Below are 26,520 nucleotides of genomic sequence, written 5' to 3'. Positions count from 1 at the left end.
TTTCTCCCGCTTTTGTGCTAACCGACCCCAAATAACCCTATATAAAAACTTAACGCGATCTCCTAAAATTCTAATAAGCTTATCTCTGAAACCACAGACAATTCCCTTTACAATGATACAAATTACAATAAACATCAATAAGTTGTCCTTCAACAATAATACTTCAAACATGCAAATATTGTAAAAATATCATCAAATACACCTAATTAAAGTAGATTTCCATAATATCGGCTTGCTCCTAACTAACACTAAGATATTCTAATTAAAGATCAAGCTTGGCCTAATAGTTCTTCCAATTTTCATGCTATAATAACAACTATTTATTTAGATATGAATTTTTCTTCTTGCCCTACTAAGCACAATTGACTGATTTCTAACAAATTCACTACAGTATCATAGCTTTTGACTTGAAATGTGTTCGTCCATTTCGTCACCTGTGTAGACTAACACTTTAAAAAATTATTAAATTAAAGCTTTAAACAGTTTAGAAATTAAATATTTCACAACAAATTGTGTCATAAAATTTGTTTAAAAGATAACTAGGTCTAATTGAAACATTTTTTTTAAATTTTAGCAATTTTTTTTTTTTTTTTTTTTTATTTTTTTTTTTTTACTGATAAACAGTTTTAACTTCTTTTGACGACCAATACTTTTCCTGTTATGTCTAAGGAAAATAAAAACAGAAAGCAGAACTTTTAATTATTTCTATTTTCTATATTAAAATTCCAATGTAAAAGTTTTAATTTTTTTTAGGGAAAAGAGCCTTTGGTAGCTACGTCACCACCACAAACGTTAATTAAGGAAATATAATAATAATTGTCGAATAGAGTTAAGAGGTAGTCTATTTAAGAACGCAGCAAGTTACAATTTATCGGAAAGGGTGTTAGAATGGAAAGAATAAATTAGTACTAGTTCTTTTTTAAAGATGCATAGATCTATAGATTTTGAAATTAAAAATTTTAAAAATTCCTAATTACTAAAAAGTAGAAAATAAAGATTAGGCCAAACCTAGGGCCTATTTTTAACAAGATTTTAAATGCACAAATAATAAGAAAATAAAACAACCTTTTTCTTTAATTAACGCGTTCGTTGCGCAAGAAATATCTGACGCGTTTCAGCAATTAAAGCCATTAAAAAGAAAGTTTTATTTAGTAGGCCTAAATTTAAAAGCTTGTTATCATAGAGATTTTTTTTAAATATTTTTTTATTATCCTGTAGGCTAGTCTAGATCCTCCCATTTATTTCATATTTTTCGTATTGTTTTCTTACGGTTATTAGGATGACCTGAAAATGGCAGCCTCCGTGAGAAGTGTCCTTGGTAGTGGAGCAACATTTGTATTAAATAACACAAAATATTGCTCATTTTGTAACGTTCACATTAGAAATGTAAGTTTTTAAACGTAAATTTTGCAAGTGATTTTGACTACACATGAATTGACTTTCAATAGTTTCTAGATTTCTAGATTTCGTCTGCTTGAAAAACTGTGTAGCTGGGTCTTCGACTCTTCGATCTTCAGTTTCTTTCGGCCAAAATTGGCCCTGGGACTTTATTGAAATTTATTCTAATATAGATTTCTACTTTCATAGTTTACTAGCGTACATTTACCAGGTTCACACTACATATATATTTTTTAGAGGATTTTATCACTACATTACACCACAAGGTTATTTTTATTTTTAGATTTCCTCGTTTTCTGAAACTGCTCGTCCATTTTCTTTTTGTGACAATAGTAGCGAGGCTCACTAAATCTTAATTTTAATTATTTATTTTTTTAACCAATACCAATAAAAGCTAGAGATATTTCTCTAACTAACCAGGCACTACATTTGATGATTTTAGCTCATTTTGAACTAAAATACATGATTTTAATTATTGGTGCCATACAGCTTAGCTGGGAAAGATTTTTCCATGACAACCATTCAAAGATCTGGTTCCTAAAGTTGACCTGAAAACGACCAAGGAGGTTCGTAAGGATCATGTGTGGGGAGGGGGAAGTGGAGGTATGCTGCAATAAAACGAAATCGAAAGGATACTCGTAACTTGGTTATGTAATCTATTTACTGTATTTCTAGTAAACGCCAAAGGAATGAACCAAAAAAATCACGTATAAATGTTTAAAAATATATAGATCTAAACTTTTTAAAGGTATTCATTTTCACTTTTATTCAGTCTTGATTAATCAGTGTAAATAGGAATGTTTAATTAGGACAATTAGGCCTAATAATAATAGATTGAGTTAACGGCGGAATCTAACCCTCCTCCCTTATCCAGCATGGAAGCTTTGTCCAGGCTGAGTTTTAAATATTAAAAAAAAGTAGATCTATATAGACATAATAAAATATCTGTTTTTATTTTTAAAACTGTCGTTGCATTAAATTTCATCACATGTGAGCGAGAAATGCATTCCAAACATCGCCACTCATAGGCTGTGCGTAGTGACGGCTCGCTCGCGTTGTTTTGTCAACGAGAGAAACATCGCCCGTCCGAAGCTAGACATATCCAGGCGGAGTTTTAATACTTAAATTTGTATCTAGAGCTGGTGTCTAGATCTATTTAAAGATTGTTAGGCTACATTAACGTTGATCACTTGTGAGTGAAAAATTATGCAAATTCGTCACGAGCCCGCTTGCGTTCTTTCGTCACGCGAGCGTGTGCGCAAGTCCAAGTACTGTGTCAACTAGATCTAGATCAACTTTTGTTTATGCAGGCTGTCCTCTAATATGATTATTATAATTTATTAGCCTAGTCCTTCTGGATCTAAATCATAATAATCAATTATATAAAAAATGAAAGCAAATGAAAATAATATTAACTATAATTCGATCAAGTCGTAATTAGTAATAATAAAATCAAGTAAATAATTTAGCACCTAGACTTTACTAGACATATCGAGATCGCGTTTCACCACGAGATCACAGGTTTACGGGCTTTTACAGAAATACCAACTAATTCCTATCTTCCCATGTTCAGATCGAAATACTTAATTAATTTGTCCAGCAATGTAAAAATCAAAATTGGAAAATATTCACTTAACGCTTGTCAACATAAATAACAACACAAACATAGTAAAGAGTCGATAGAGCCACCTAGGCAAACGTCTCCCGCCCAATAGCGGTCACGTGGGTTATGGAATTTTTACTTTTGGTGGTGACCGTTTTGGAGAATTTTTTTAAAAATTAGCGCATGTAATATTCGATTTATTTTTACACAGACTGCTAAATCTAATATTGATGTACTTTCGGTTTCCGATCTACATCGTAGTAGCTAATATTTAAAAAGATCTACGAATGTTTGTCGGCACCACTTTTTGAGCTTCGGTCTTCATTATCCAAAGCAATTTATAGCGTTTCTCTGGCATATTTAGCACTGCCATTTATAGTTTGTTTACATTATGTGAAAAAACCGCCATTTTTCACGAGGTAAACATTTTAAAAACGAATTCCTAGAAAGTCACTTGGGCAGACAAGAAAAATGTCCGAAACTAAGCGTCCGGTGTAGGACGCCATGTTGTTGTTAGCAACCAGAGACGCTTTCAAGTTAGTGAGCCTCGCTAGACAATAGTAGTTTTTCTTACTATATGTGAAATCTACTCAATTCTCAATTTAAACATGACAACTGAATAAAAAACGTCCATACTTTATCCTCTAGGCACTAATTTTGGGGGTTGTAGCGAGTTTAGACTAAATTATTGAATTTTTAAATTTTTTGTCACTCACAGCTATGATATGATGGATCATCCATGACAACCTGGTTAAAAGTTGAAAGGTTTAACTTTTTAAGTGACCGTGAAATAGATCTAATTTTTTTTCACAAGAGAGTTCCTAAAAGTAGAATTGGCCCGTCTATCGTCGGGTAATATTTTTAGAGGAAAAAAATTTAAGAGAATGTCATCAGAAAAGAATTTAAAAAAAGACAACACAGAAGTGATTTTTGAATTCTTTTATGTCTTTAATTTTATAACATTTTTTATTGTACAAAAGAGCAAAATAAAAAACCATGCCAGGTAAACGTATCCATTCAAATAGCGGTCACGTGGTCAAAAAAATAAAAAAAATTTGATTGTCATTTTTTGGCCACTCTTATAAAAAAAGGGGTTGAAGATATTTGATTTATTTTTTCATAGAATGATAAAACTAATAATGCTTTACTATGGAAATCAATTTTGTGATATATATTTAAAAAGTTATATTATTTTGAATGACACCGACTTTAAATTTAGCCTACATTCTCCAAAGCAATTTTTAAAAATGCTTTTCTGGCATATTTCGACTTGCCACCTATAGCATGTTTTTATAACGTGAAAACCTGCCATTTTGCTCGTGGTAAACATTTTTAAAAGTAATTTCAAGGAGGTCTCTGGAACTAAGTCAAAAAACTCGCCGGAAGTCATGGTCCGATCCTAACGCTATGTTTTGGTTAGCCAGAAGCAGAATATCTAGAACATTATTCTAGAAGATAAAATTGACTTAACTTACTTGAGTTAGTCCTCTTTGCTCCTTATGGAATATAGGGCCTCTACCACTTTCCATATTCATTACAATTAGGCCTACCTGTAAAAAGCTGTTACAATTAATTAAAAAACTCCTGCTAGAGTAATTATCTTACACTGTTTAAACTTAACTTGTCTGATAGTTAAATATTTCAACTCTTCTCTTGATCTTGTCTAAAATTTCAGGCATCATGGTCCAAGTTTTTCAAAAAGTCAAAATCTGTGGAAGGTGATAAAGAAGAGAGTGTCCGTAAAATGGTTCCATTTGATGGTCCCACCACAATGTCCAGACTACAGACACTGAAGAAAAAAACGTGAGTCTGACCTAGGCTAGAGGCATCAACCAGTTGATATGTTGAACAAAACCTTTTGTTTGGTCTTGTTAGAGCATTGTATTTATGCCATTCCTCATGTAAAAGATGGACATAACTAACCCCAACATGTGTTCTATATGAAGAAATTGTTCAATCGGAGTGAATTGCTTGTGATATTGTTCTCTTGATGTTCCTTTAATATAATGATATTTTTTGAATGATGACAGTTTCTGTCGTGTGTGTAGTTCTTATATGACTCGTCACTGAGTCTATACAACATCAATACATCATTCACTCTCTGTGCTCTCACAAGAATACGCACCGGCTGTCTCATTTTGTGCTTCACTCAACCATTTTTAAACAATTCCTGACATCAACACTATTCTATGTTGTCAAATGGTTGTATGTGTGATTAAAATGTGGATGTTGTGAAATGGTTGTATGTGTGATTAAAATGTTGATGTTGTGAAATAGTTGTATGTGTGATTAAAATGTTGATGTTGTGAAATAGTTGTATGTGTGATTAAAATGTTGATGTTGTGAAATAGTTGTATGTGTGATTAAAATGTTGATGTTGTGAAATAGTTGTATGTGTGATTAAAATGTTGATGTTGTGAAATAGTTGTATGTGTGATTAAAATGTTGATGTTGTGAAATAGTAAGTTGTATGTGTGATTAAAATGTTGATGTTGTGAAATAGTTGTATGTGTGATTGAAACTGACTTAACTTTGTGTGTAGGTCAGTGTGCAGTGTCAAAGGTTACACGCCTCCCCCTGATGTAGAGCAGAAAGTTGTGGCTATGGCAGGATCAATTGTTGGCGCCCAGATAGATCCCAGCTACAGACTTGATGACCGTCTTCTCAAGTTTAAGGTAAGATCTCTTCGTCATATTTAGTTGTCTACAGGCTGTAGCAGTTAAATGTTGTAGCCTAGTTGTCTACAGGCTGTAGCAGTTAAATGTTGTAGCCTACTTGTCTACAGGCTGTAGCAGTTAAATGTTGTAGCCTAGTTGTCTACAGGCTGTAGCAGTTAAATGTTGTAGCCTAGTTGTCTACAGGCTGTAGCAGTTAAATGTTGTAGTTGTCTACAGGCTGTAGCAGTTAAATGTTGTAGCCTAGTTGTCTACAGGCTGTAGCAGTTAAATGTTGTAGCCTACTTGTCTACAGGCTGTAGCAGTTAAATGTTGTAGCCTAGTTGTCTACAGGCTGTAGCAGTCAAATGTTGTAGCCTAGTTGTCTACAGGCTGTAGCAGTTAAATGTTGTAGTTGTCTACAGGCTGTAGCAGTTAAATGTTGTAGCCTAGTTGTCTACAGGCTGTAGCAGTTAAATGTTGTAGCCTACTTGTCTACAGGCTGTAGCAGTTAAATGTTGTAGCCTAGTTGTCTACTGGCTGTAGTAGTTAAATGTTGTAGCCTAGTTGTCTACAGGCTGTAGCAGTTAAATGTTGTAGCCTACTTGTCTACAGGCTGTAGCAGTTAAATGTTGTAGCCTACTTGTCTACAGGCTGTAGCAGTTAAATGTTGTAGCCTAGTTGTCTACAGGCTGTAGCAGTTAAATGTTGTAGCCTAGTTGTCTACAGGCTGTAGCAGTTAAATGTTGTAGCCTAGTTGTCTACAGGCTGTAGCAGTTAAATGTTGTAGCCTAGTTGTCTACAGGCTGTAGCAGTTAAATGTTGTAGCCTAGTTGTCTACAGGCTGTAGCAGTTAAATGTTGTAGCCTAGTTGTCTACAGGCTGTAGCAGTTAAATGTTGTAGCCTAGTTGTCTACAGGCTGTAGTAGTTAAATGTTGTAGCCTACTTGTCTACAGGCTGTAGCAGTTAAATGTTGTAGCCTAGTTGTCTACAGGCTGTAGTAGTTAAATGTTGTAGCCTAGTTGTCTACAGGCTGTAGCAGTTAAATGTTGTAGCCTAGTTGTCTACAAGCTGTAGCAGTTAAATGTTGTAGCCTAGTTGTCTACTGGCTGTAGCAGTTAAATGTTGTAGCCTAGTTGTCTACAGGCTGTAGCAGTTAAATGTTGTAGCCTAGTTGTCTACAGGATGTAGCAGTTAAATGTTGTAGCCTAGTTGTCTACAGGCTGTAGCAGTTAAATGTTGTAGCCTTGTTGTCTACAGGCTGTAGCAGTTAAATGTTGTAGCCTACTTGTCTACAGGCTGTAGCAGTTAAATGTTGTAGCCTACTTGTCTACAGGCTGTAGCAGTTAAATGTTGTAGCCTAGTTGTCTACTGGCTGGCTTAAACATTGAGGTGTGGTACCTGTAGGGAGACTTGAACCAACAACCATCCTGCAGCCAGTGGTTTTGTTTACTTTCAGTTGCTGACCAAACTGATGACAGAGTTTGACTGTTCCATCCCTCTGGTTTTATTTACTTTCAGTTGCTGACCAAATTGATGACAGAGTTTGACCGCTCCATTCCTCTGGTTTTGTTTACTTTCAGTTGCTGACCAAACTGATGACAGAGTTTGACCGCTCCATTCCTCTGGTTTTGTTTACTTTCAGTTGCTGACCAAACTGATGACAGAGTTTGACCACTCCATCCCTCACGCTGACCTCAGCACCATGAACACAGTACAAGATGTCGTCCAGTTTTTTGCCACACCTGTCCGCGACACGTCCAGCTACGAAGACATGGCCAAGTTGAACCTGCCCAAAAACCTGCACATCCAGCTGGAGCCGGTGAGGTTTGATCCGGAGACGGACACTTTCTTTGACGGGAAAACTGCCTTCCCTGGCCGGCCGACTATAGTGACAAGCTTAAAGTACAGCAGGAAGTATAAGGGTAATTCAGGCCAGTCAAGGAACTCACGGAGCTTGACAAACTATGAGACACGGGGGCGGTAGTCACATGCTGAGGTCAAGTTGAGAGACGGGGGTGGTAGTCACATGCTGAGGTCAAGTTCCATCTGGATTGTTTTGTCTGTCTAGGTTCTACATGTCTGTTGTCTGTCTGGGTTTTATTTGTCTGTAGTATTGTACTATACAATAAATGCATTGAATTGTAATAAGCCTTTTGACTTTCTCAGTTTTATGTGCCTGTCCTTGGATGTGAATGTCAGTTGTTGTATGTCCCAGTTGGATGTGAATGTCAGTTGTTTTATGTGCCAGTGTTGGATGTGAATGTCAGTTGTTGTATGTCCCAGTTGGATGTGAATGTCAGTTGTTTTATGTGCTAGTTGGATGTGAATGTCAGTTGTTGTATGTCCCAGTTGGATGTGAATGTCAGTTGTTTTATGTGCTAGTTGGATGTGAATGTCAGTTGTATGTCCCAGTTTGATGTGAATGTCAATTGTTGTATGTCCCAGTTTGATGTGAATGTCAGTTGTTTTATGTCCCAGTTGGATGTGAATGTCAGTTGTTTTATGTCCCAGTTGGATGTGAATGTCAGTTGTTTTATGTCCCAGTTGGATGAGAATGTCACTTGTTTTATGTGCTAGTTGGATGTGAATGTCAGTTGTATGTCCCAGTTTGATGTGAATGTCAATTGTTGTATGTCCCAGTTGGATGTGAATGTCAGTTGTTTTATGTGCCAGTGTTGGATGTGAATGTCAGTTGTTGAATGTCCCAGCCATCTGTAGAAGACTCCACCCTGCCCCCCCCCCCCCCCCCCCCCAGTCACCCAGAGCACTCAAATCCTCACTAGTACCACCGTGTACGTGTAAAGGTCAAGGGTCGTCCATACTTTCCCTTGACCTTTGCTGGTATATCATTCACATGTTCCAGATACTTCGCTGACAGTGCAAGAGTATCTGAATTTTTATCTAATTAAATTAGTCATTTAAGATCATTTCAGGATTACTATTTTCTCTAAGGTAAACAACAATATCATCTTGTAGGGATACACGATCAATTGTTGAGCTGTTTCCACGCCTGAGAGCCAACCACTAAACCTTAGAAAGGAAGTTTTTACTTTTAAGAGTTCAGAATGCAAGCCACCAATCATGTTTTAAATGTAGAGAAAATATATTTAGTGGTACCAGTTGTCAATTTTGTATGCAAAAAAAAACTCTCTCTTTTAAAACTTAAAAGACATTAGTTTTTTAAATTTCAATTACTTGAAATAGCAGAGAAAAAAAAAAAACCTTTTTAATAAGTTAGCTGTACTGAAACTAAAAATGATACAAAATATGCTGAAAATATGTAAGGGATATCATGAGTAAACAATGCGTTAATTTAACTAAGAAAGGTTTTTTTTACTTATTCCCACGTTTTCTTTAACTTGCTTTCTCTGTTTGTCTTTCCAATCAAATCTTGCGATCGAAATTTCTGGCACTTCCCAGTTAGCTAGCGCGCTGAAATTTTCAGGGAAGCTTTCTTTTGGATGACCATTGAATATTCAATTGTTATTATTACTAAATTGATCAATGGAAACATTTTATTGAGCATTTTAGACCGCTATATAATCTATATATATAATCCTCCTCTGCTAGCCATTAGAAAAAAAACCAGCGACGCGTACCTCGCGCGCAGTGAAGCGAACGATCACATGTCGCCACAGGCTTAGGGGCAGAGAATTTAGCTTGAACCGAGTTTAAACTTACAGAAGGTAGGCCAGTTTGGGGGAGACGATATGGTCGAGTGGTTGGGCACACGATTGCTATCCCACTCGACACGGGTTCAAATCTATGTGTTCTAGTCAGTAACGTATTCAAACAACGTGTTTTTTACGAGTTGTCTTTTTACGAGTTGTCTTTTTACGAGTTGTCTTCGTTTACCCAAAAAAAGTGAAAAGATAAAATCGATAGCAAGATTTTAATGCAAACAAACAGACAAAGACTAAAAAGTAGAAAATAATAATCATTAAAAAAGTTTTAAAAAACCCACGTTTTCTGATTGAACTAAAAAGTAGAAAATAAATGCTATAGGCCCTACATCACAATAATGCAAGCGATCACTCTACTATAAGCAAGCAAAAACGTGGGGCGCCGTGATTTTCTTACAGTTTCTAATACTGTTGACTCTCTACAAGCTCCCTAATAAAAGTCAATAGTATTATCTAATCAATAGTAATATAACTTTTACTTCGACGCCCCACGTTTTTGATCGCTTATAGTAGAGTGATCGCTTGCATTATTGTGATGTAGGGCCTATAGCATTTATTTTCTACTTTTTAGTTCAATCAGAAAACGTGGGTTTTTTAAAACTTTTTTAATGATTATTATTTTTATTTTCAGTGCATTTAAACGCCTATTATTTTTTATGTTTTATTTTATCATTTATTCTAAAACAACCTGCATTGTCGACGCAAATCGACTAAGGGGAGAGCATTCAATAATATCTTATCTCAGTTGTTTAAACGTAGTTGTTTCCCTTGACTAACATTTCATAGATTTCTTGAATCAAGCATTACAAATCTGCCAGAGGTCGGCCATTGGTCACGTGCACACCTAGAGGGGAGGAGCAGGGTCGTCACACTTACATTTACGATTACATTGCTTTTCATAAGTATATTGCAGTATGGGGGGGGGGGGGGGGGGGGGTTGGCTGAAGTGTGACGTTTTTATTGCACATAATCACCTTGATCATAATAAAAATAAAATTCAGTTTTATCTTGATAATGAATTATATATATATATATATATATATATATATATATATATATATATATATATATATATATATATATATATATATATATATATATATATTCATATATAATCACACTAGCTTAGATTACTTGACGTCATCAATTACAGCAGGCCATCGATTCATTGCTTTTGTAAAATTTTTGCATGTTAATAAAACAATTTAAAATTTCTATAAGTTATAAGTATCTTGAATGTTAATGTGAATCATCCGAATTTCGTAGCTTCAATCTGTCAATTTTCTCATAAGCAACAGCTTGTCGAACTATCCAACTACGCCATCCCATAATATCAGGAACATCAACACGAAGAACGAAACCAAAGCAATAATATTTTTCACATTGTTTATTTCCTTCCATGAAATGGTGTTATATTTCAATCACAGAAAAAGCAAAAACTTTTGAGTTTAAAAAAGGCATACGAATATGTAAACACTCTAGTAAAATAAGAGTTCACTAAACACAGAAGTACGCAAGAAATGATGACGTAATTCTTGTATTGCACATGAATGGTTTTTATAAACCTTACAAATAAATAAACACAGGTAATAACTAAATATTAAGACATTCAAAGTGGGTCTAAGTATATATAAATATATATGTCTGTGTATACATAGGCATATATATATATATATATATATATATATATATATATATATATATATATATATATATATATATATATATGTGTCCATTGGTACCTCGAGTCGAGATACAAATTAATTATTGACGTAATTTTAATCGTGAGCCAAATTGCTCGTATTGCACGAAAAATTAAAGTTAATTGAAAAACAAACTATTTGTTCAACCCCCACCCGTCCCCATCTGCAACCCCAGCGGGTTTTTTTAAGTTGTGTATGACAAGAAAAACGTATTTATGAGAAATATTTTGTGTAATAGAGATTGTATTTCGAGGCAAAGCATCGCTCAATAGGCGGCTCGTATGTAAAAAAAAAATATATCATATATCAGGACATTCTTATGTCGAGGTACCAATGTGTGTGTGTATACATATATAAGTATATATAGAAGTATATATATAGAAGTATATATATATATATATATACATATATATATATATATATATATATATATATATATATATATATATATATATATATATATATATATATATATATATATTATATATATATATATATATATATATATATATATATATATTATATATATATATATATATATATATATATATATATATATATATATATATATATATATATATATATATGTATATATATATATATATATATATATATATATATATATATATATATATATATATATATATATATATATATATATATATATATTTATATATATACTTATATCTATAAATATTTATTTATATATAAATACTAGCTGCATCCCGTGCTCCGCCACGGTAAATCTTTTTTAAATGTACCAACTTTGGAACAGAACCTAACAAACAAAAACAACACAAACACAAAAAACACAACCACAAACACAACACAACCACAACACAACCACAACCACAACACAACCACAACACAACACAACCACAACACAACCACAACACAAACACAACACAACACAACACAACTACAACACAACCACAACAAAAACACAACCACAACAAAAACACAACCACAACACAGCCACAACACAACCACAACACAACCAAAAAACAACCACAATACAACCACAACACAACCACAACACAACCAAGAAAAAAAAAAACAACACAACCACAACATTAGAATCACCACCAAACAACACGCTTTTTAGGCGTCCGCGCCCAAAGAGACCCTTTCCAACATTAAAAATTTAAGTCACATAAATAGATCCTACTCCATAACTTACAATAAAACAATGCGATGCAAATGAATGTACGGCAAGTGGTGTTTACTTTTATGGTTCTAAGAAAACACATTGGCAATGTAATTAGAATTACCACCGAAAATCACGCTTTTCCCAGGCGTCCGCGCCCAGAGAGAGTCTTTCCACCATTCTCTATATTATAATTATAAAATTTCACCATCTGTTAGCACCAAAAAACAAAAACAAAAAATAGTGATTTTGAGAAATCATAGACTAATTAGAAAATAATATAAATAATCTTAACATTTTTCTCTTTTAATTATGAACCTTAACATAGACTAATCAATGCGGTAGTAATAAAAAAAAGATTAACTTAAATTATTGTTGAGTTAAATATATTTTCAAATTACCTCCCTTCAAACAATTACCACAAAAAAAAAGTGGAATTAATTAGCTTTTTCGACCTACTTTTATGGAAATGTATCCATTTTTTCTAGGAATATAAACTAAAATGATATTTGACATTAATCTTTTTAATACGTTTTAGCAGTTTGCGTGTATTTAATATTTTCTTGACGTTATGCGAAAGAGTAAAAACCGTGGCAATTATAAAATAGCTCTATGCCGCTATATAAACAAACCCTACTCTAATACTTATAATAAGACACTGCGGTGCACTGAAAAGCACAGCGTGGTGCGCAGTTTACTTTTATAGTCCCAAAATCTATAGCGATGACGGACGGAAGGAAGGAAGGACAGACACAGCCCGCTTATATTATAGATATACTTATATACTTTATATATAGATATGTATGTATGCATATATATATATATATATATATATTATATATATATATATATGTACAAGTTGACAGTGATTATAAGAGCATATTTAATTCTATCAACATTAAACTTAATCAAGAAATTAATTATTGGTGCTAAATATCAAAATGAATTTAGTTCTACTGTTTAAATGAATGGACATTGTGTAATGAAACACGATGAAATAAATAATTTGAAGTGGCAGAAAATAATTCATAAGTATTGCACGAATTCGTTCGACGAAATAAGTTAGCTATTCAAACCGATTGTACATGAATGGTATATTTACACTGAACAGTTTATTTACATAGGATGGTATATTTACAGGAAAAATATACTTTCACAGGATGGTATATTTACAGGAAAGGTATACTTACACAGGATGGTATATTTGCAGGAAAGGTATACTTACACAGGATGGTATATTTACAGGAAAGGTATACTTACACACGATGGTATATTTACAGGAAAGGTATACTTACACAGGATGGTATATTTACAGGAAAGGTATACTTACAGTGAGACCTGGATGGATGTCTTTGAGCTGCCTGACCTCGCTTATTGCTATGGCAACACACGTGAGATCACGTGGGACACACGAGATCACGTGAGATCACGTGGGACACACTAGAGATCACGTGAAACACACGAGATCACGTGGGACACATGAGATCACGTGGGACACGCGAGATCACGTGGGGCTTATGAGATCACGTGGTACACGTGAGATCACGTGGAACACACGAGATCACGTGGGGCACATGAGATCACGTGGGACACAAGAGATCACGTGGGACACATGAGATCACGTGGGACACGCGAGATCACGTGGGGCTTATGAGATCACGTGGTACACGTGAGATCACGTGGAACACACGAGATCACGTGGGACACATGAGATCACGAGTGTTGCTACCGTTTGATTCACGTAAACACCTGTATGTGCACGTGTTGTAGTGAACAACACAACTGTGTGACGACACACTTGATTGAACATCCCACGCCCCACCGACTCGATGATAGCTGTTTAAAAATCTAAGGAATATTCACGAACCTTCACAGTGACTAAACGTCGACTTTAAAATAGGTTGATCTACTTTACAAAAATAAATATTTTCTAGAACAATCTGTTGCGCCAACAACCTTAAGTAACACGACACCTTCTCGCCATGATGCGCAGGTAAGCACCAGATTTGAACGTTTGCAGGTAACAATTTTAACGCTTGATTCATTATTTGAGCACTTAGCGTTATTTAATTAACGGCATTAGAAAAGTTAAACAAATTAAGTGTTTAGATATTTGAATAGCATGAAATGAAAGTACATTTGACAGGAGCGGCTGTTCCACCTGCATCTTGTCCAGTCCACCTTTATGTGTTTTTACCCACGATTTGGAATTCCAAGAAAGGAGAGAACCTGGCCGTTTCTCTGTTCAGTCTGGAATACAACTTGGCAATACAAGGCGTGGCGCTGGTCGTCAGGGACGCTTCCCATATATGGTCTGGGTGATTCCGGAAGTGGTACCAGGCGTCACCCATCAACAGCGCCATGTCGCAGACAAGCGGGGCCCTGACGCGGAAGGTGACGCGGGAGTTGGTGGCGAGGTCCCCGTGCACGGGCTCCAAGAGCTGGCTGTGGCACCAGCGGTGGCAGGCACGGGGGAGCGGGGACTTGTTGGTGGCGCTCTGCTTGCAGTCGATCAGGTACCGGAACAGACACTCATACTGGCCGTCCGGCTCCTCCGGATTGGCGGACTTGGCGCCGTAGATGGAGAAGACGTACTTGCCGACGTGTGGACAGCGGACCTGTAGCGCCATGGACGTGTCGTCACGGTGTCTGAGGAAGGCGTACCGCTGCAGGTCCGCGTCTATGGCGTCTGCACGCTGGCAGTGGAAGGTCAGGGAGTAGGAGAGCCGGACGGTCCGGCTAGCGGCGAACTGAAAGTTGATGTCGTCGTGGTTGTAAGATACCAGGGGGTCGATGTGGGTCTGGGGTAGGAGGCCGTAACTCGACATGGCCAGGGTGGGTCCGAAAAAGGCCACTTTAGGGTACGGGGACTTGATGGTTTCTCTCCCTTCACGGCAGGTGATCAAGAAAGCGCAGGCGCTCTGTAGCAGATCCGAACCGCTGTCGTCTTTAACGTATATGGTGAAGTAGTACCGGCCTCGTTTTGGGGGCGCTATGGTAAACATAGCTTTATGACCAATGATGCGTAGCAGCACGCGACCGTCTAGTGAGCTCTGACTCACCGTCCTCTTGTCGCGGTGAGCTAGCGTGTAGCCAAAACTCAACAGACGTGGGATTTTCAGCTGGAGGGTGACCTCCCCTTTCTGTGTGTGCTGCTTACAGTCGTAGTGGGATGCAAACTTGAGGCCGGCGTTGAAGAACGGAGACTTGACGATGGGGAGTGCAAGGAACTCGGACATGGTGATAGGTACCTCCAGAAGCTGCCAGGCGGGGGTGTCGGGGTAGTGCTGGTAGATGTGGTCCTCCGGGTCGGTGATGAAGTAGAACTCGTCACACTGGTAGTACAGCGGCTGCCTGGACAGGTCCGTCCCCGGGTCCTCACCGATCAGGCTCTCCCCCACCGTGCTGATCGAGTCACGTCGCTCTGACCTACCCCCGGAGCTGTCGCTGTTTCGCCACCTGTGTACACACAATTGACATCTTAGTCTACTCACTCTAACACACAATTGACATCTTAGTCTACTCACTCTAACACACAATTGACATCTTAGTCTACTCACTCTAACACACAATTGACATCTTAGTCTACTCACTCTAACACACAATTGACATCTTAGTCTACTCACTCTAACACACAATTGACATCTTAGTCTACTCACTCTAACACACAATTGACATCTTAGTCTACTCACTCTAACACACAATTGACATCTTAGTCTACTCACTCTAACACACAGTTTACATCTTAGTCTACTCACTCTAACACACAATTGACATCTTAGTCTACTCACTCTAACACACAATTGACATCTTAGTCTACTCACTCTAACACACAATTGACATCTTAGTCTACTCACTCTAACACACAATTGACATCTTAGTCTACTCACTCTAACACACAATTGACATCTTAGTCTACTCACTCTAACACACAATTGACATCTTAGTCTGCTCACTCTCAGGCTTAAAATATTCCAGGCAAGGTCACCTTTTAACTAATAATTTATACTTGTTTTATTTAAAATCTTGTGTAACCAGCAATACATCCTTTAGCTTTCCCCAACTAATAATGGGTACCCAATTAAGCTGGGTTGTCTCATAATAAACCAGTTGTCTAAATATAAAACTTGGAGTAACCAAGAACCCTCAGGTTATTTACATCACGTGACCACCCTGTTATGGTTTAGACATTCATGAAAGATGACGTAACGTGTCAATATCTCATCTAACTACACGACAACAAATGAGGTCAAGTGAAACTATTTACCGTTCCGAGTCCGACTGGGGTGGGGACAGCCTGTCCGTCTGCTTCAGGAAGTCACCTGCAGCAGAGCCAGAGGTCAGTCCTGCAAATCTCAGCAGCGAGCTGGGGGGTGACGTCTTTGAGGGGGTGTAGGGGATGGGCGCCACCCTGAAGAGGGACTGGGGCGGGGAGGATCGGATAGAACTCGTGGAGTTGTCTGACCCTGAGGAGTTTCTAAACACGGACTGGGGAGGGGAGGGGCGCATGGCCCCGCACCCCTCGGGCTGCCGGGAGCGGAAGAGCGACTGTGGGGGTGAGTACCTGTCGCTGTCTTTGTGTGAGGAGGACGACGAGTCCGAGTGGACGCTGAAGGCGCCGCCCGAGCGGGGGGTGGAGCCGCTGGAGGCGAAGGGTGACTGGGAGGGTGACATGTTCTCCGTGCTGGACTTGCTGCAGCCGCTGCTGAAGCTGGCCGTGTCACCATCTGACAGCCGGGCCACCGCCAGCTTTGATTTGATGTCTTTGTTGTAGAAGGCGTCGAGCAGGGAGCGGCCAGAGAAGCCGTCAATGGAAGCGATGCTGGCGTCATCTAGACCATTCTCTTTGTTACTTCCGCCATCCGGTAACAATTTCCGAACACTATGCGATTTGTTTTGATCTGAATTCATTGAATATCCATTAGGAACCGCGTAAGGACTGCTATATCCATTAAATCCAGAATTCTGTGGATGACCTGAATTGCTACACAAACCTTGTAGTTTAGACCGGGCATAGTTGTCACTGAATGAACTGTTGCTCCCGTTCCGATGTCTGTAATCCCCTGCGAATAAGTTGCTCTGGGTACTACCATACACGCCCGCACCACAAAGCCCAGCCCCGGGGGTGCCACCACCCCCACCGAGACTGGGTTCGCCATTGAGCTGAGGCACCCCGCTACTCTCCCGGGTCTCCAGACTGTCCCGCCGGTCCCCACCCCGGGGTTCGCTGAGATCCTGCTCGTGCAGGATGTCGACGTTGTTGTAGTGGGTGTGTGTGTTGCTGTCTAGCCTCAGACCCTCGCGCTTCTTCTTGCTGGGCCCCACCTCACTCCCCTTGACGTGGCGGGCCCCCCAGTTGCAGTTGATGAAGCACCAGGAGCCGTCTATGCTGACCGCCGTCCACGAGTTCCTGGGGAGGGGACAAGGTCAAGGTTCATTATGGTCAAAGTTTGATTTAAGGACAAACTCAGTTATTGATTTATAGATAAACACAATTGCTACGATGGAGATTTATTCTTAACCAATTTTTTAATTTAGTAGTGGATAGAGTAAATATAATTAGACTAAGTGATGTTTTGTGTGTGCTGCGTTACATGTGTGTGTGTATGTTTGTGTGTGAGTGGTGTAAGCGGGATTAGTGGTGTGTGTTTGGTGTGTGAGCGGTGTGTGTATGATGTGGTGTGTGTGGTAGCAGTACCTGTCGCACGTGCTTTGCTCACGTTGAACTCACCTGAACCTGTCGCTCTCCATCTTCATGCCCGGCTTGTAGCCTGCACCTTTAGAATAGCCCTCAATCACCTCACAGTATAGACCTGCGTAGCTGAATCAACAGTCAAAGTTCACAGGTCAGTTAGCAATCATTTTTTTTTGTCTCTCTTTAAAGCTAAATTATAAAATTATAACTGTATTTTCCTTAATATTTGATAGATTCCTTTAATTGATGTTGACATTTTAAAAATATTATTAGTTTATTGTTTTCAACGTTATGAATATTATTTAAAATTTCGAGCAATAGGCCTACACGGTGTTAACTGAGAAGTATAATAGCAAAAATTGAAATTTTTTTTAATGGTTTACAAATGATCATTGGACAAAATTATGCTATGATAATCAATTATGCGATTGTTTTCTTTAGTATTATTAATTTTTTTATCGACCATACAAAAAGACCGTACACACCCACCTGCCCACTGCCCACACCCACCTGCCCTTTAACACACCCACCTGCCCACTGGCCACACCCACCTGCCCACTGCCCACACCCACCTGCCCACACCCACCTGCCCACTGCCCACACCCACCTGCCCTTTAACACACCCACCTGCCCACACCCACCTGCCCACTGCCCACACCCACCTGCCCACTGCCCACACCCACCTGCCCTTTAACACACCCACCTGCCCACTGCCCACACCCACCTGCCCACTGCCCACACCCACCTGCCCACCTGCCCACTGCCCACACCCACCTGCCCACTGCACACACCCACCTGCCCACTGGCGACACCCACCTGCCCACTGCCCACACCCACCTGCCCACAGGCCACACCCACCTGCCCTTTAACACATCCACCTGCCCACTTGCCACACCTACCTGCCCACAGGCCACACCTACCTGCCCACAGGCCACACCCACCTGCCCACAGGCCACACCCACCTGCCCACTGGCCACACCCACCTGCATAATCTCCTGCACAGGTCGTGGTAGGTCTCCGTGCCGTACTTGATCCCCCGCAGCAGACCCAGGGGACTGTCAGGGCAGACGGTGTCCTCCACCTCCAGCTCGTTCAGGTCAGTCCACGTGACCCAGCGGAAGATGGCCCTGGCGGGAGGGGAGACAGTGGAAATACATCAGTCTCAGCTTAGTTCACTGACCATGTAACTTCATTCACTGAATGACCTAGTGACCTTAACTCACTGACCTAGTGACCTTATATCAATTTCATCTGAATTTACAGCCCTTCTAAAACTTTTACACTAATTAAGTTAAAATAATTTTTTATTTGTTTTTAACTCATCACTTTCTCTAATAATAACGTCCAAAATATTTTAGAACAATTTTTGTATCGGTAGTTAGGAGTAGCTCAGGGTACACAACCCATGTTTAAAACATGTAAAAAAAATATTGCATGAGTTGTTTCCCTTAGACCAGAAAAACACTAAATGTTTTATGGTTGTACCTGGCCTTGTCCAGATCTGTCTCGCATATGACAATCAGATCTTTCACCAGCTCCGTGAAGGTTGAGTATTCTTTTTGGACGATCTGAAACACAAATGTCATAATATGCTGGCATTCTGGTGAGGGCCCATACAATCTCATGTCACCATCAAACGTCACCACCAAATATCACCACCAAATGTCACCATCAAATGTCATCATCAAATGTCATCATCAAATGTCATCATCAAATGTCACCACCAAATGTCACCACCAAATGTCACGACCAAATGTCACCACCAAATGTCACCACCAAATGTCACCACCAAATGTCATCACCAAATATCACCACCAAATGTCACCACCAAATGTCACCACCAAATGTCATCACCAAATGTCATCACCAAATGTCATCACCAAATGTCATCACCAAATATCACCACAAAATGTCACCACCAAATGTCACCACCAAATGTCACCACCAAATGTCACCACCAAATGTCACCACCAAATGTCACCACCAAATGTCACCACCAAATGTCACCACCAAATGTCACCACCAAATGTCACCACCAAATGTCACCACCAAATGTCACCACCAAATGTCACCACCAAATGTCACCATCAAATGTCACCATCAAATGTCACCACCAAATGTCACCACATACCTGAAACACGTGATTGTCGATCTTCTCAAACTCTTTGGGTGACTTGAACAGCTGTGACCTTTTGAACTCTGGCGGGGTCACGGGCGGTGGCCTTGAAAGGTCAATGGTAGGTGAGTTCTCTTCCGAGTCGCTGGACACTCGGTCCTGTGTGAGAGAAATTTGCAAGGTCAGGGTGCAAGGTCAAGGTCACTAGTATGGTAGACACACCAAAGCAGGTCTGATTGTCTGCGGTTCAAATCTAGGCAATGCTTGTTCGGTGACTAATATTTGATGACGCAGTGCTGTTTACTAGTTACCATGGTAACACCTGCTTATCTGCAGTATGACATCATCAGTTTCAATTTAATTAACTTAATTACCGGAGTATACTAGTTGATTAGATTTAATTAACTTAATTACCGGAGTATACTAGTTGATTAGATTTAATTGAGATCAACATCTAGAGGCCAGCAAACGTCGAGACATTAAATATAGTTTTATTCTGTTATTGATTGGGTTTTTTTCTTACATAACACGAGGGAAAACTGAAGCGAGTTACTGAGTTTTGATAGGTTTGATATTTTTTCTTAAAGGTGATTTGGTTATTTTTTGACTATTTTATTTCTCATAACGATATTTCAAAGTCACAACCTGGGTGAAATGTGACTTAAGATGACTTACACGTGCAAGCAGACAGTAAATCTCCCCTTCCCTCCCCTCTCTGTTTCTCGCCTCTAGGCCTGATGATAACCCCCCTCCCCACCGTACTCAGTGTGTCTCCCATCCCCTCTGCCCGTCCCTATACACAACGTGTATGTCAGCGTAGTTGCTGTCTGCTTGTTCCCCACCCCCAAGTCACCACACCCTCCCCCACACACTTAAAGATTTATGTATGAACTCTGGAAATAAAGTTTCCCGCTACGGAAGATTTTGATATACATATTTTTTAATTTATAAATTTAAGTGTGTGTGATGGTGTGTGTGCTGTGTGTGTGATGGTGTACTTCCACTTGAACTAAAGACTAAACAACATCATAGGCTACATCAGCCTCAGCGTGTTTTCTACCAAGTATCATCATATACGGGCATGTGTTCATACTGCACATACAAGCACCGTTTCTCTAAGCACCAATCAGCTTCAAAGAGGCTTACTTAGAATACGTCAGCCTTTCAGCTAAGAGCGTCTCCTAGCTATATTTCTATGGCTTACGTGAGGCCGTTAGCTATAATCTTTTCCTAGCTATATTTCTACGGCTTACCTCAGCCTTTCAGCTATGAGCATCAACATCTCCTAGCTATATCTCTACGCCTTACCTTAGCCTTTCAACTATAATCATCTCCTAGCTATATTTCTATGGCTTACCTCAGTGGCCGTCAGCCTTTCAGCTATAATCATCTCCTAGCTATATTTCTACAGCTTACCTCAGTGGCCGTCAGCCTTTCAGCTATAATCATCTCCTAGCTATATTTCTATGGCTTACCTCAGTGGCCGTCAGCCTTTCAGCTATAATCATCTCCTAGCTATATTTCTATGGCTTACCTCAGTGGCCGTCAGCCTTTCAGCTATAATCATCTCCTAGCTATATTTCTATGGCTTACCTCAGTGGCCGTCAGCCTTTCAGCTATAATCATCTCCTAGCTATATTTCTATGGCTTACCTCAGAAGCCGTCAGCCTTTCAGCTATGAGCAACAACATCTCCTGGCTATGTTTCTGTATCAGACTTGCCACTTTGGCTCTCTGTTCGTTGCTGAGTCTGTCGATCATTTTACGAACTTTTTCTTCCTTCTTCCTCCTGTAGTCAAGTGGTAAACATCAACAAGTATGTATCAGGTTTAAAATATTCAAATAAATCATCAGGTTGTAAACATCAACAAGTATGTATCAGATTTAAAATATTCAAATAAATCATCAGGTTATAAACATCAACAAGTATGTATCAGATTTAAAATATTCAAATAAATCAACAGATTTTAAAAAATAAAAAGATTCATCAGACTTTAAACACTCCTCACATATCCAATCTTAATCAAGACATCGCTGCCGTTTATCACGTTTGAAACATCAACTCAATCAAGTGATTGATAATCAACTTTAAAAAAAAAACTCAACTTAAAAAAATACATTTAAAACAATTTAAACAAGTGATCGATGCCCCACTCTGCTTCACCTGCCTCCATCGATTAGTAGCGTGAGTACCTGTAGGTTTCCTCAAGCCTCTCTGTCTCCTTCTGTAGGCGGGTCTTGCCCTTCTGGGGGGAGAACCTCTCAAACGTGGACACCATGTCTCTCACTGACCTCTCCATCTCCGCCCTCAACTCTTCCTCCAGTCTCTTCACCTGTGGGCATTCAGGGGGATGTACACCGACATACATCACTACATACCTTCACACATCTTCAGACATCACTACACACATCTCTACACACATTACCACACACATCATTACACAACACTACCCGCAAATACACATATCTCTACACACATTACTACACATCACTACAATACTACACACACCACTACACACATAAATCATATCTACACACATGAATATAAAGAACACTACCAATCACACACACACATCTATATAGAATAATAAAGTTTTAGTTTGTAAAAAAATGTTTTATCCAATATCTATTTATTAGTTGTTTTATATGTTATCCATGTAATAAAGCAAACACCAAACAGCCAATCAAAATGGACGTTACAAGTAGAAGTCGACCAATGGCTGCTCACCTTCTTCTTCCTCTCCTGCTGTATTTGGAGATACAACTGGTCCTCCTCGGCTTTCTGGACCTTCTCCAGCTCCGTCTGGGCCTCGAATATTCCAGACTCTTCAAAGTCCTGCAACAATAGGGGTGGGGGGGGGGGGTCTATAGATGTGACAATTTTTTTTTTACAAAGTAAACACGAGATGGTTTAGAAATCTAGAGTCTAAGGCAAGACATGGGAGATTTTAGTATAGAGATTTTTTTTTATTTCGAAAGGAAATGAATCTTTTCAACGTTGTTGATAGGCAGATGAAAGAATATTGACACACATGGTAAGTAGTGTGTGTTAGAGCGACCTAATCATAACAGGTCTTGATCGTTATTTTCTTTTACAAGTAACGTGCATTATCATCTTTTCAACTTTTTTTTTTCATTTAGTCTTTTTGGACTTTGTCTAGATTTTCTACTTGCTATCATTTTAATTCTGTGTGCTATGACCTTGCCTTTATGGTCTACTTGCTTGTTATTTTAATTCTGCTGTGTGCTGTGACAATCCTGTTGTGTTTGGTTGCACGCGACAAATACAATGACCGCTTAAGTTTGGAGAATTGTATCGATTAGTTCTCCACAATGGCGATGTAGCTTAAGAAATCTCGTAGTTTAGTGAGGAAATGTAGCAGAAAATAACGTCATTAAAAAAAAATTTCTACATAAAAGAAATGTAAAATCGTCCACTTTTTAGATGAATGAATGTGTGAATCTGTTTCCCTACAGAAGATCAGGACAAAACACTGCATAAAAAAACAGAAAACAAACAAAAGCATTTTCATCGTAAAGCTGCCAAATATGATTTCTTACATTTCTTTTTGTCCCTATTTTTCTTCACTAAAACAACAGAAAAAGGATGTTGCCATAATTGAATTGTGTTTTTTTAGTTCGCCTCCAAAAATAAAACTTTTTTTTTATAAATAGAAAAAAGCTTTATAAGGTTGAAATGTTCTTTTTGACAGAATGTACATCAAATTTTTTTTAATACATACAAAGTTACATCAAGATAATGTGGCATTGTGGTCTATTTATCCATGCCAAGCACGTATATATATATATATATATATATATATATATATATATATATATATCCATTTTTCATTCTAAGAATTTTCATTGATCAGGTAGCCACATAAGATTGTGTTATATATTTTATACTTCCTATTTAAGACGTTCCTTAATTTTCTTAAAGATTTGAAAACGAAATCTTTAATCTTGTCCATTCACCCCCGGCTTATATTCACCACCCCACAGCCTTCAGCCATATAAGGATTTTTTTTTTTTTACAGCTTTCATTCTTTTCTAAAAAAGTGTTGTTTTTTTTCCCTCACAAGCCGGTATCGGCTAGGCTTTGCTCCAGCCATTTATAATCATGTCTAAATATGAATGTTGATTGTTGATGCAATATGTTTGTTTGTTTAGCAAATGTTTTAAGAAGAATTAAATAGCATTACATAGAGCTTCGCTCAAAACAGCATCGAGTACACGTTAACATCATTCTAAAAATAACTTACACATCACATGGCATTTCTCAATAAAGTGTTCTAGTCAAATCATTAGACAGTCAAACCTTTTGTGTTTTTACTGTTTAATGATTTGACTAGGATGCTTTGTTGAGAAATAAAACAATGGAAAAATGTAAGAACGTGTAACAGAACATTGCACATATACTATATATATATATATATATATATATATATATATATATATATATATATATATATATATATATATATATATATATATATATATATATATATATATATATATATATATATATATATTACGACAACAAAAGGCACCACTACCCAACTTAAAGTCTTAAGATTATCTTAATTAGGCAAATAACTAAAATTAAACCTTAATTTTGATCAACTGCCCACTTCACCAACTAACCCTGTATGTCCCCGTGGTTGTCTTCTACTTGTCCCACCACCTGCTCCCCCCAACCTGCCCCACTCCCCACATCCCCCACCCCCAACTCACCCTGTATGTCCCCGTGTTGTCTTCTACTTGCCCCACCACCTGCTCCCCCCCCCAACCTGCCCCACCCCCCCCCCCCACACCCCCTACTCACCCTGTATGTCCCCGTGGTTGTCTTCTACTTACCCCACCACCTGCTCCCCCCCACCTCCCCCCCCCTCCCCACCCCCAACTCACCCTGTATGTCCCCGTGGTTGTCTTCTGCCTGCCCCTCCTGTAGATCTCCTTGTAGTGGGCAAACTCCATGGCGTTGGCGTCGTACTGCCAACCCGGGTTGTACACACTGCCCCGTGTCTGGAAGAAAACACAGGGAAAATTCTAGATAACAGGTTGGTGGGTCTTGGGTTGTTGATAAAAGGTTGGTTGGTTGTAAGTAATCTATAGCTGGTTGTTGCTTTCTATGTTATCTACTTGATGTTATTCCTAGGTACCCCCCTCCCCGACCCCACCCCCCCCCCCCCCACACACACACACACACATCAGTGAGACAAAACCTGTTGTATGCACATGACGCCCCATTCACATGAATACATTTTTTCACCCCCAGAAATGGAGTGCCTCTCTTGAAAATTATTTTCCTTTAATTTTTCTTCAGTTTTTTTTTAAAGTGGATATTGTAATTTTAAAATGAATAGAATTATCTTTTGTCGGAGAAAAAAATACGTCGGGCCTTGTGATTAAATTGCTCGCACACTTTCGTACGACTTCTTTTTGCGTTTTTTTCAAATACATTTATAGTTTTTGATTTTTTTATAACTGCTCTTTGTTTACTTGCTAACGTCTTTCTGTATATCTTGATGAATATTGCGTATTCGGCGCGGGTTCTTTTTTTTTTTAATTGAGTACATTGTGAACTTATTTTGGCTGAAATACACAAATATACACAAATAGTGAACAACACACGCACACGCACACATATTCACACAAACAGGAAAGCCTACACACGCACACAATGAAAACATACATACACACACACAAACCATCCCACACATACAGATTTATGTCAGACAATGAAAAAAATTATTTTCAAATCTAGCTGAATGTCAGACAATGAAAAAAATTATTTTCAAATCTAGCTGAATGTCAGACAATGAAAAAAATTATTTTCAAATCTAGCTGAATGTCTTCTGGGGATTGAATCTCATGCTGGGATAATGAAATTAGATTTTTAATTTGAGACTTTTTTGTGTAGGCTCTATAAAGATTGCTGATGTACAGGAAATATATATGAGATGGTAGAGAGAGTAGGCGACAGTAGGGAGGGGAGGCTAAATGTGGGAGGGTAGGTTAAATGTGGGAGGGTAGGCTAAATGTGGGAGGGTAGGCTAAATGTGGGAGGGTAGGCTAAATGTGGGAGGGTAGGCTAAATGTGGGAGGGTAGGCTAAATGTGGGAGGGTAGGCTAAATGTGGGAGGGTGGGCTAAATGTGGGAGGGTAGGCTAAATGTGGGAGGGTAGGCTAAATGTGGGAGGGTAGGCTAAATGTGGGAGGGTAGGCTAAATGTGGGAGGGTAGGCTAAATGTGGGAGGGTAGGCTAAATGTGGGAGGGTAGGCTAAATGTGGGAGGGTAGGCTAAATGTGGGAGGGTAGGCTAAATGTGGGAGGGTAGGCTAAATGTGGGAGGGTAGGTTAAATGTGGGAGGGTAGGCTAAATGTGGGAGGGTAGGTTAAATGTGGGAGGGTAGGTTAAATGTGGGAGGGTAGGCTAAATGTGGGAGGGTAGGTTAAATGTGGGTGGTAGGCTAAATGTGGGAGGTTAGGTTAAATGTGGGAGGGTATGCTAA

At 38.8% G+C, this 26,520-nt stretch overlaps 2 protein-coding genes across 3 annotated transcripts in view; one reads left to right on the top strand and one right to left on the bottom strand.

Annotated features, from left to right (window-relative positions):
- Nucleotides 1-1,274: 1,274 nt before the first annotated feature.
- Nucleotides 1,275-7,807, top strand: LOC131946451 (large ribosomal subunit protein mL50-like). 2 transcript variants are annotated; one of them, XM_059307225.1, is made up of 5 exons: nt 1,275-1,386; nt 4,677-4,804; nt 5,544-5,676; nt 7,302-7,655; nt 7,694-7,807. In XM_059307225.1, the coding sequence occupies exons 1-4, from the start codon at nt 1,291-1,293 to the stop codon at nt 7,641-7,643; spliced, it is 699 nt and encodes a 232-aa protein (XP_059163208.1). In that variant the 5' UTR covers nt 1,275-1,290; the 3' UTR covers nt 7,644-7,655; nt 7,694-7,807. The 2 variants fall into 2 exon arrangements, with proteins under 2 accessions (XP_059163208.1, XP_059163207.1); XM_059307224.1 differs by having other exon boundaries at nt 7,302-7,807.
- A 6,512-nt stretch (nt 7,808-14,319) lies between these two features.
- LOC131946459 (hillarin) overlaps nt 14,320-26,520 on the bottom strand; it is a 66,353-nt gene continuing 54,152 nt past the window's right edge. Inside the window, exons 3-12 of the mRNA XM_059307235.1 lie at nt 24,914-25,030; nt 22,731-22,838; nt 22,196-22,335; nt 21,656-21,791; nt 20,019-20,162; nt 19,373-19,455; nt 18,871-19,014; nt 17,924-18,013; nt 16,460-17,602; nt 14,320-15,651 (exon numbers count right to left, since the gene is read on the bottom strand). Of these exons, the coding sequence (XP_059163218.1) occupies nt 14,376-15,651; nt 16,460-17,602; nt 17,924-18,013; nt 18,871-19,014; nt 19,373-19,455; nt 20,019-20,162; nt 21,656-21,791; nt 22,196-22,335; nt 22,731-22,838; nt 24,914-25,030 (3,381 nt within the window). The 3' untranslated portion in view covers nt 14,320-14,375. The remainder of the gene's footprint in view (nt 15,652-16,459; nt 17,603-17,923; nt 18,014-18,870; nt 19,015-19,372; nt 19,456-20,018; nt 20,163-21,655; nt 21,792-22,195; nt 22,336-22,730; nt 22,839-24,913; nt 25,031-26,520) is intronic.

Source organism: Physella acuta, unplaced genomic scaffold (genome assembly GCF_028476545.2).
Source record: "Physella acuta isolate Inbredline_101_S28 unplaced genomic scaffold, ASM2847654v3 ptg000561l, whole genome shotgun sequence".
NCBI classification, from domain to species: Eukaryota; Metazoa; Mollusca; class Gastropoda; family Physidae; genus Physella; species Physella acuta.
This window is presented reverse-complemented; position numbering and strand designations above follow the sequence as displayed.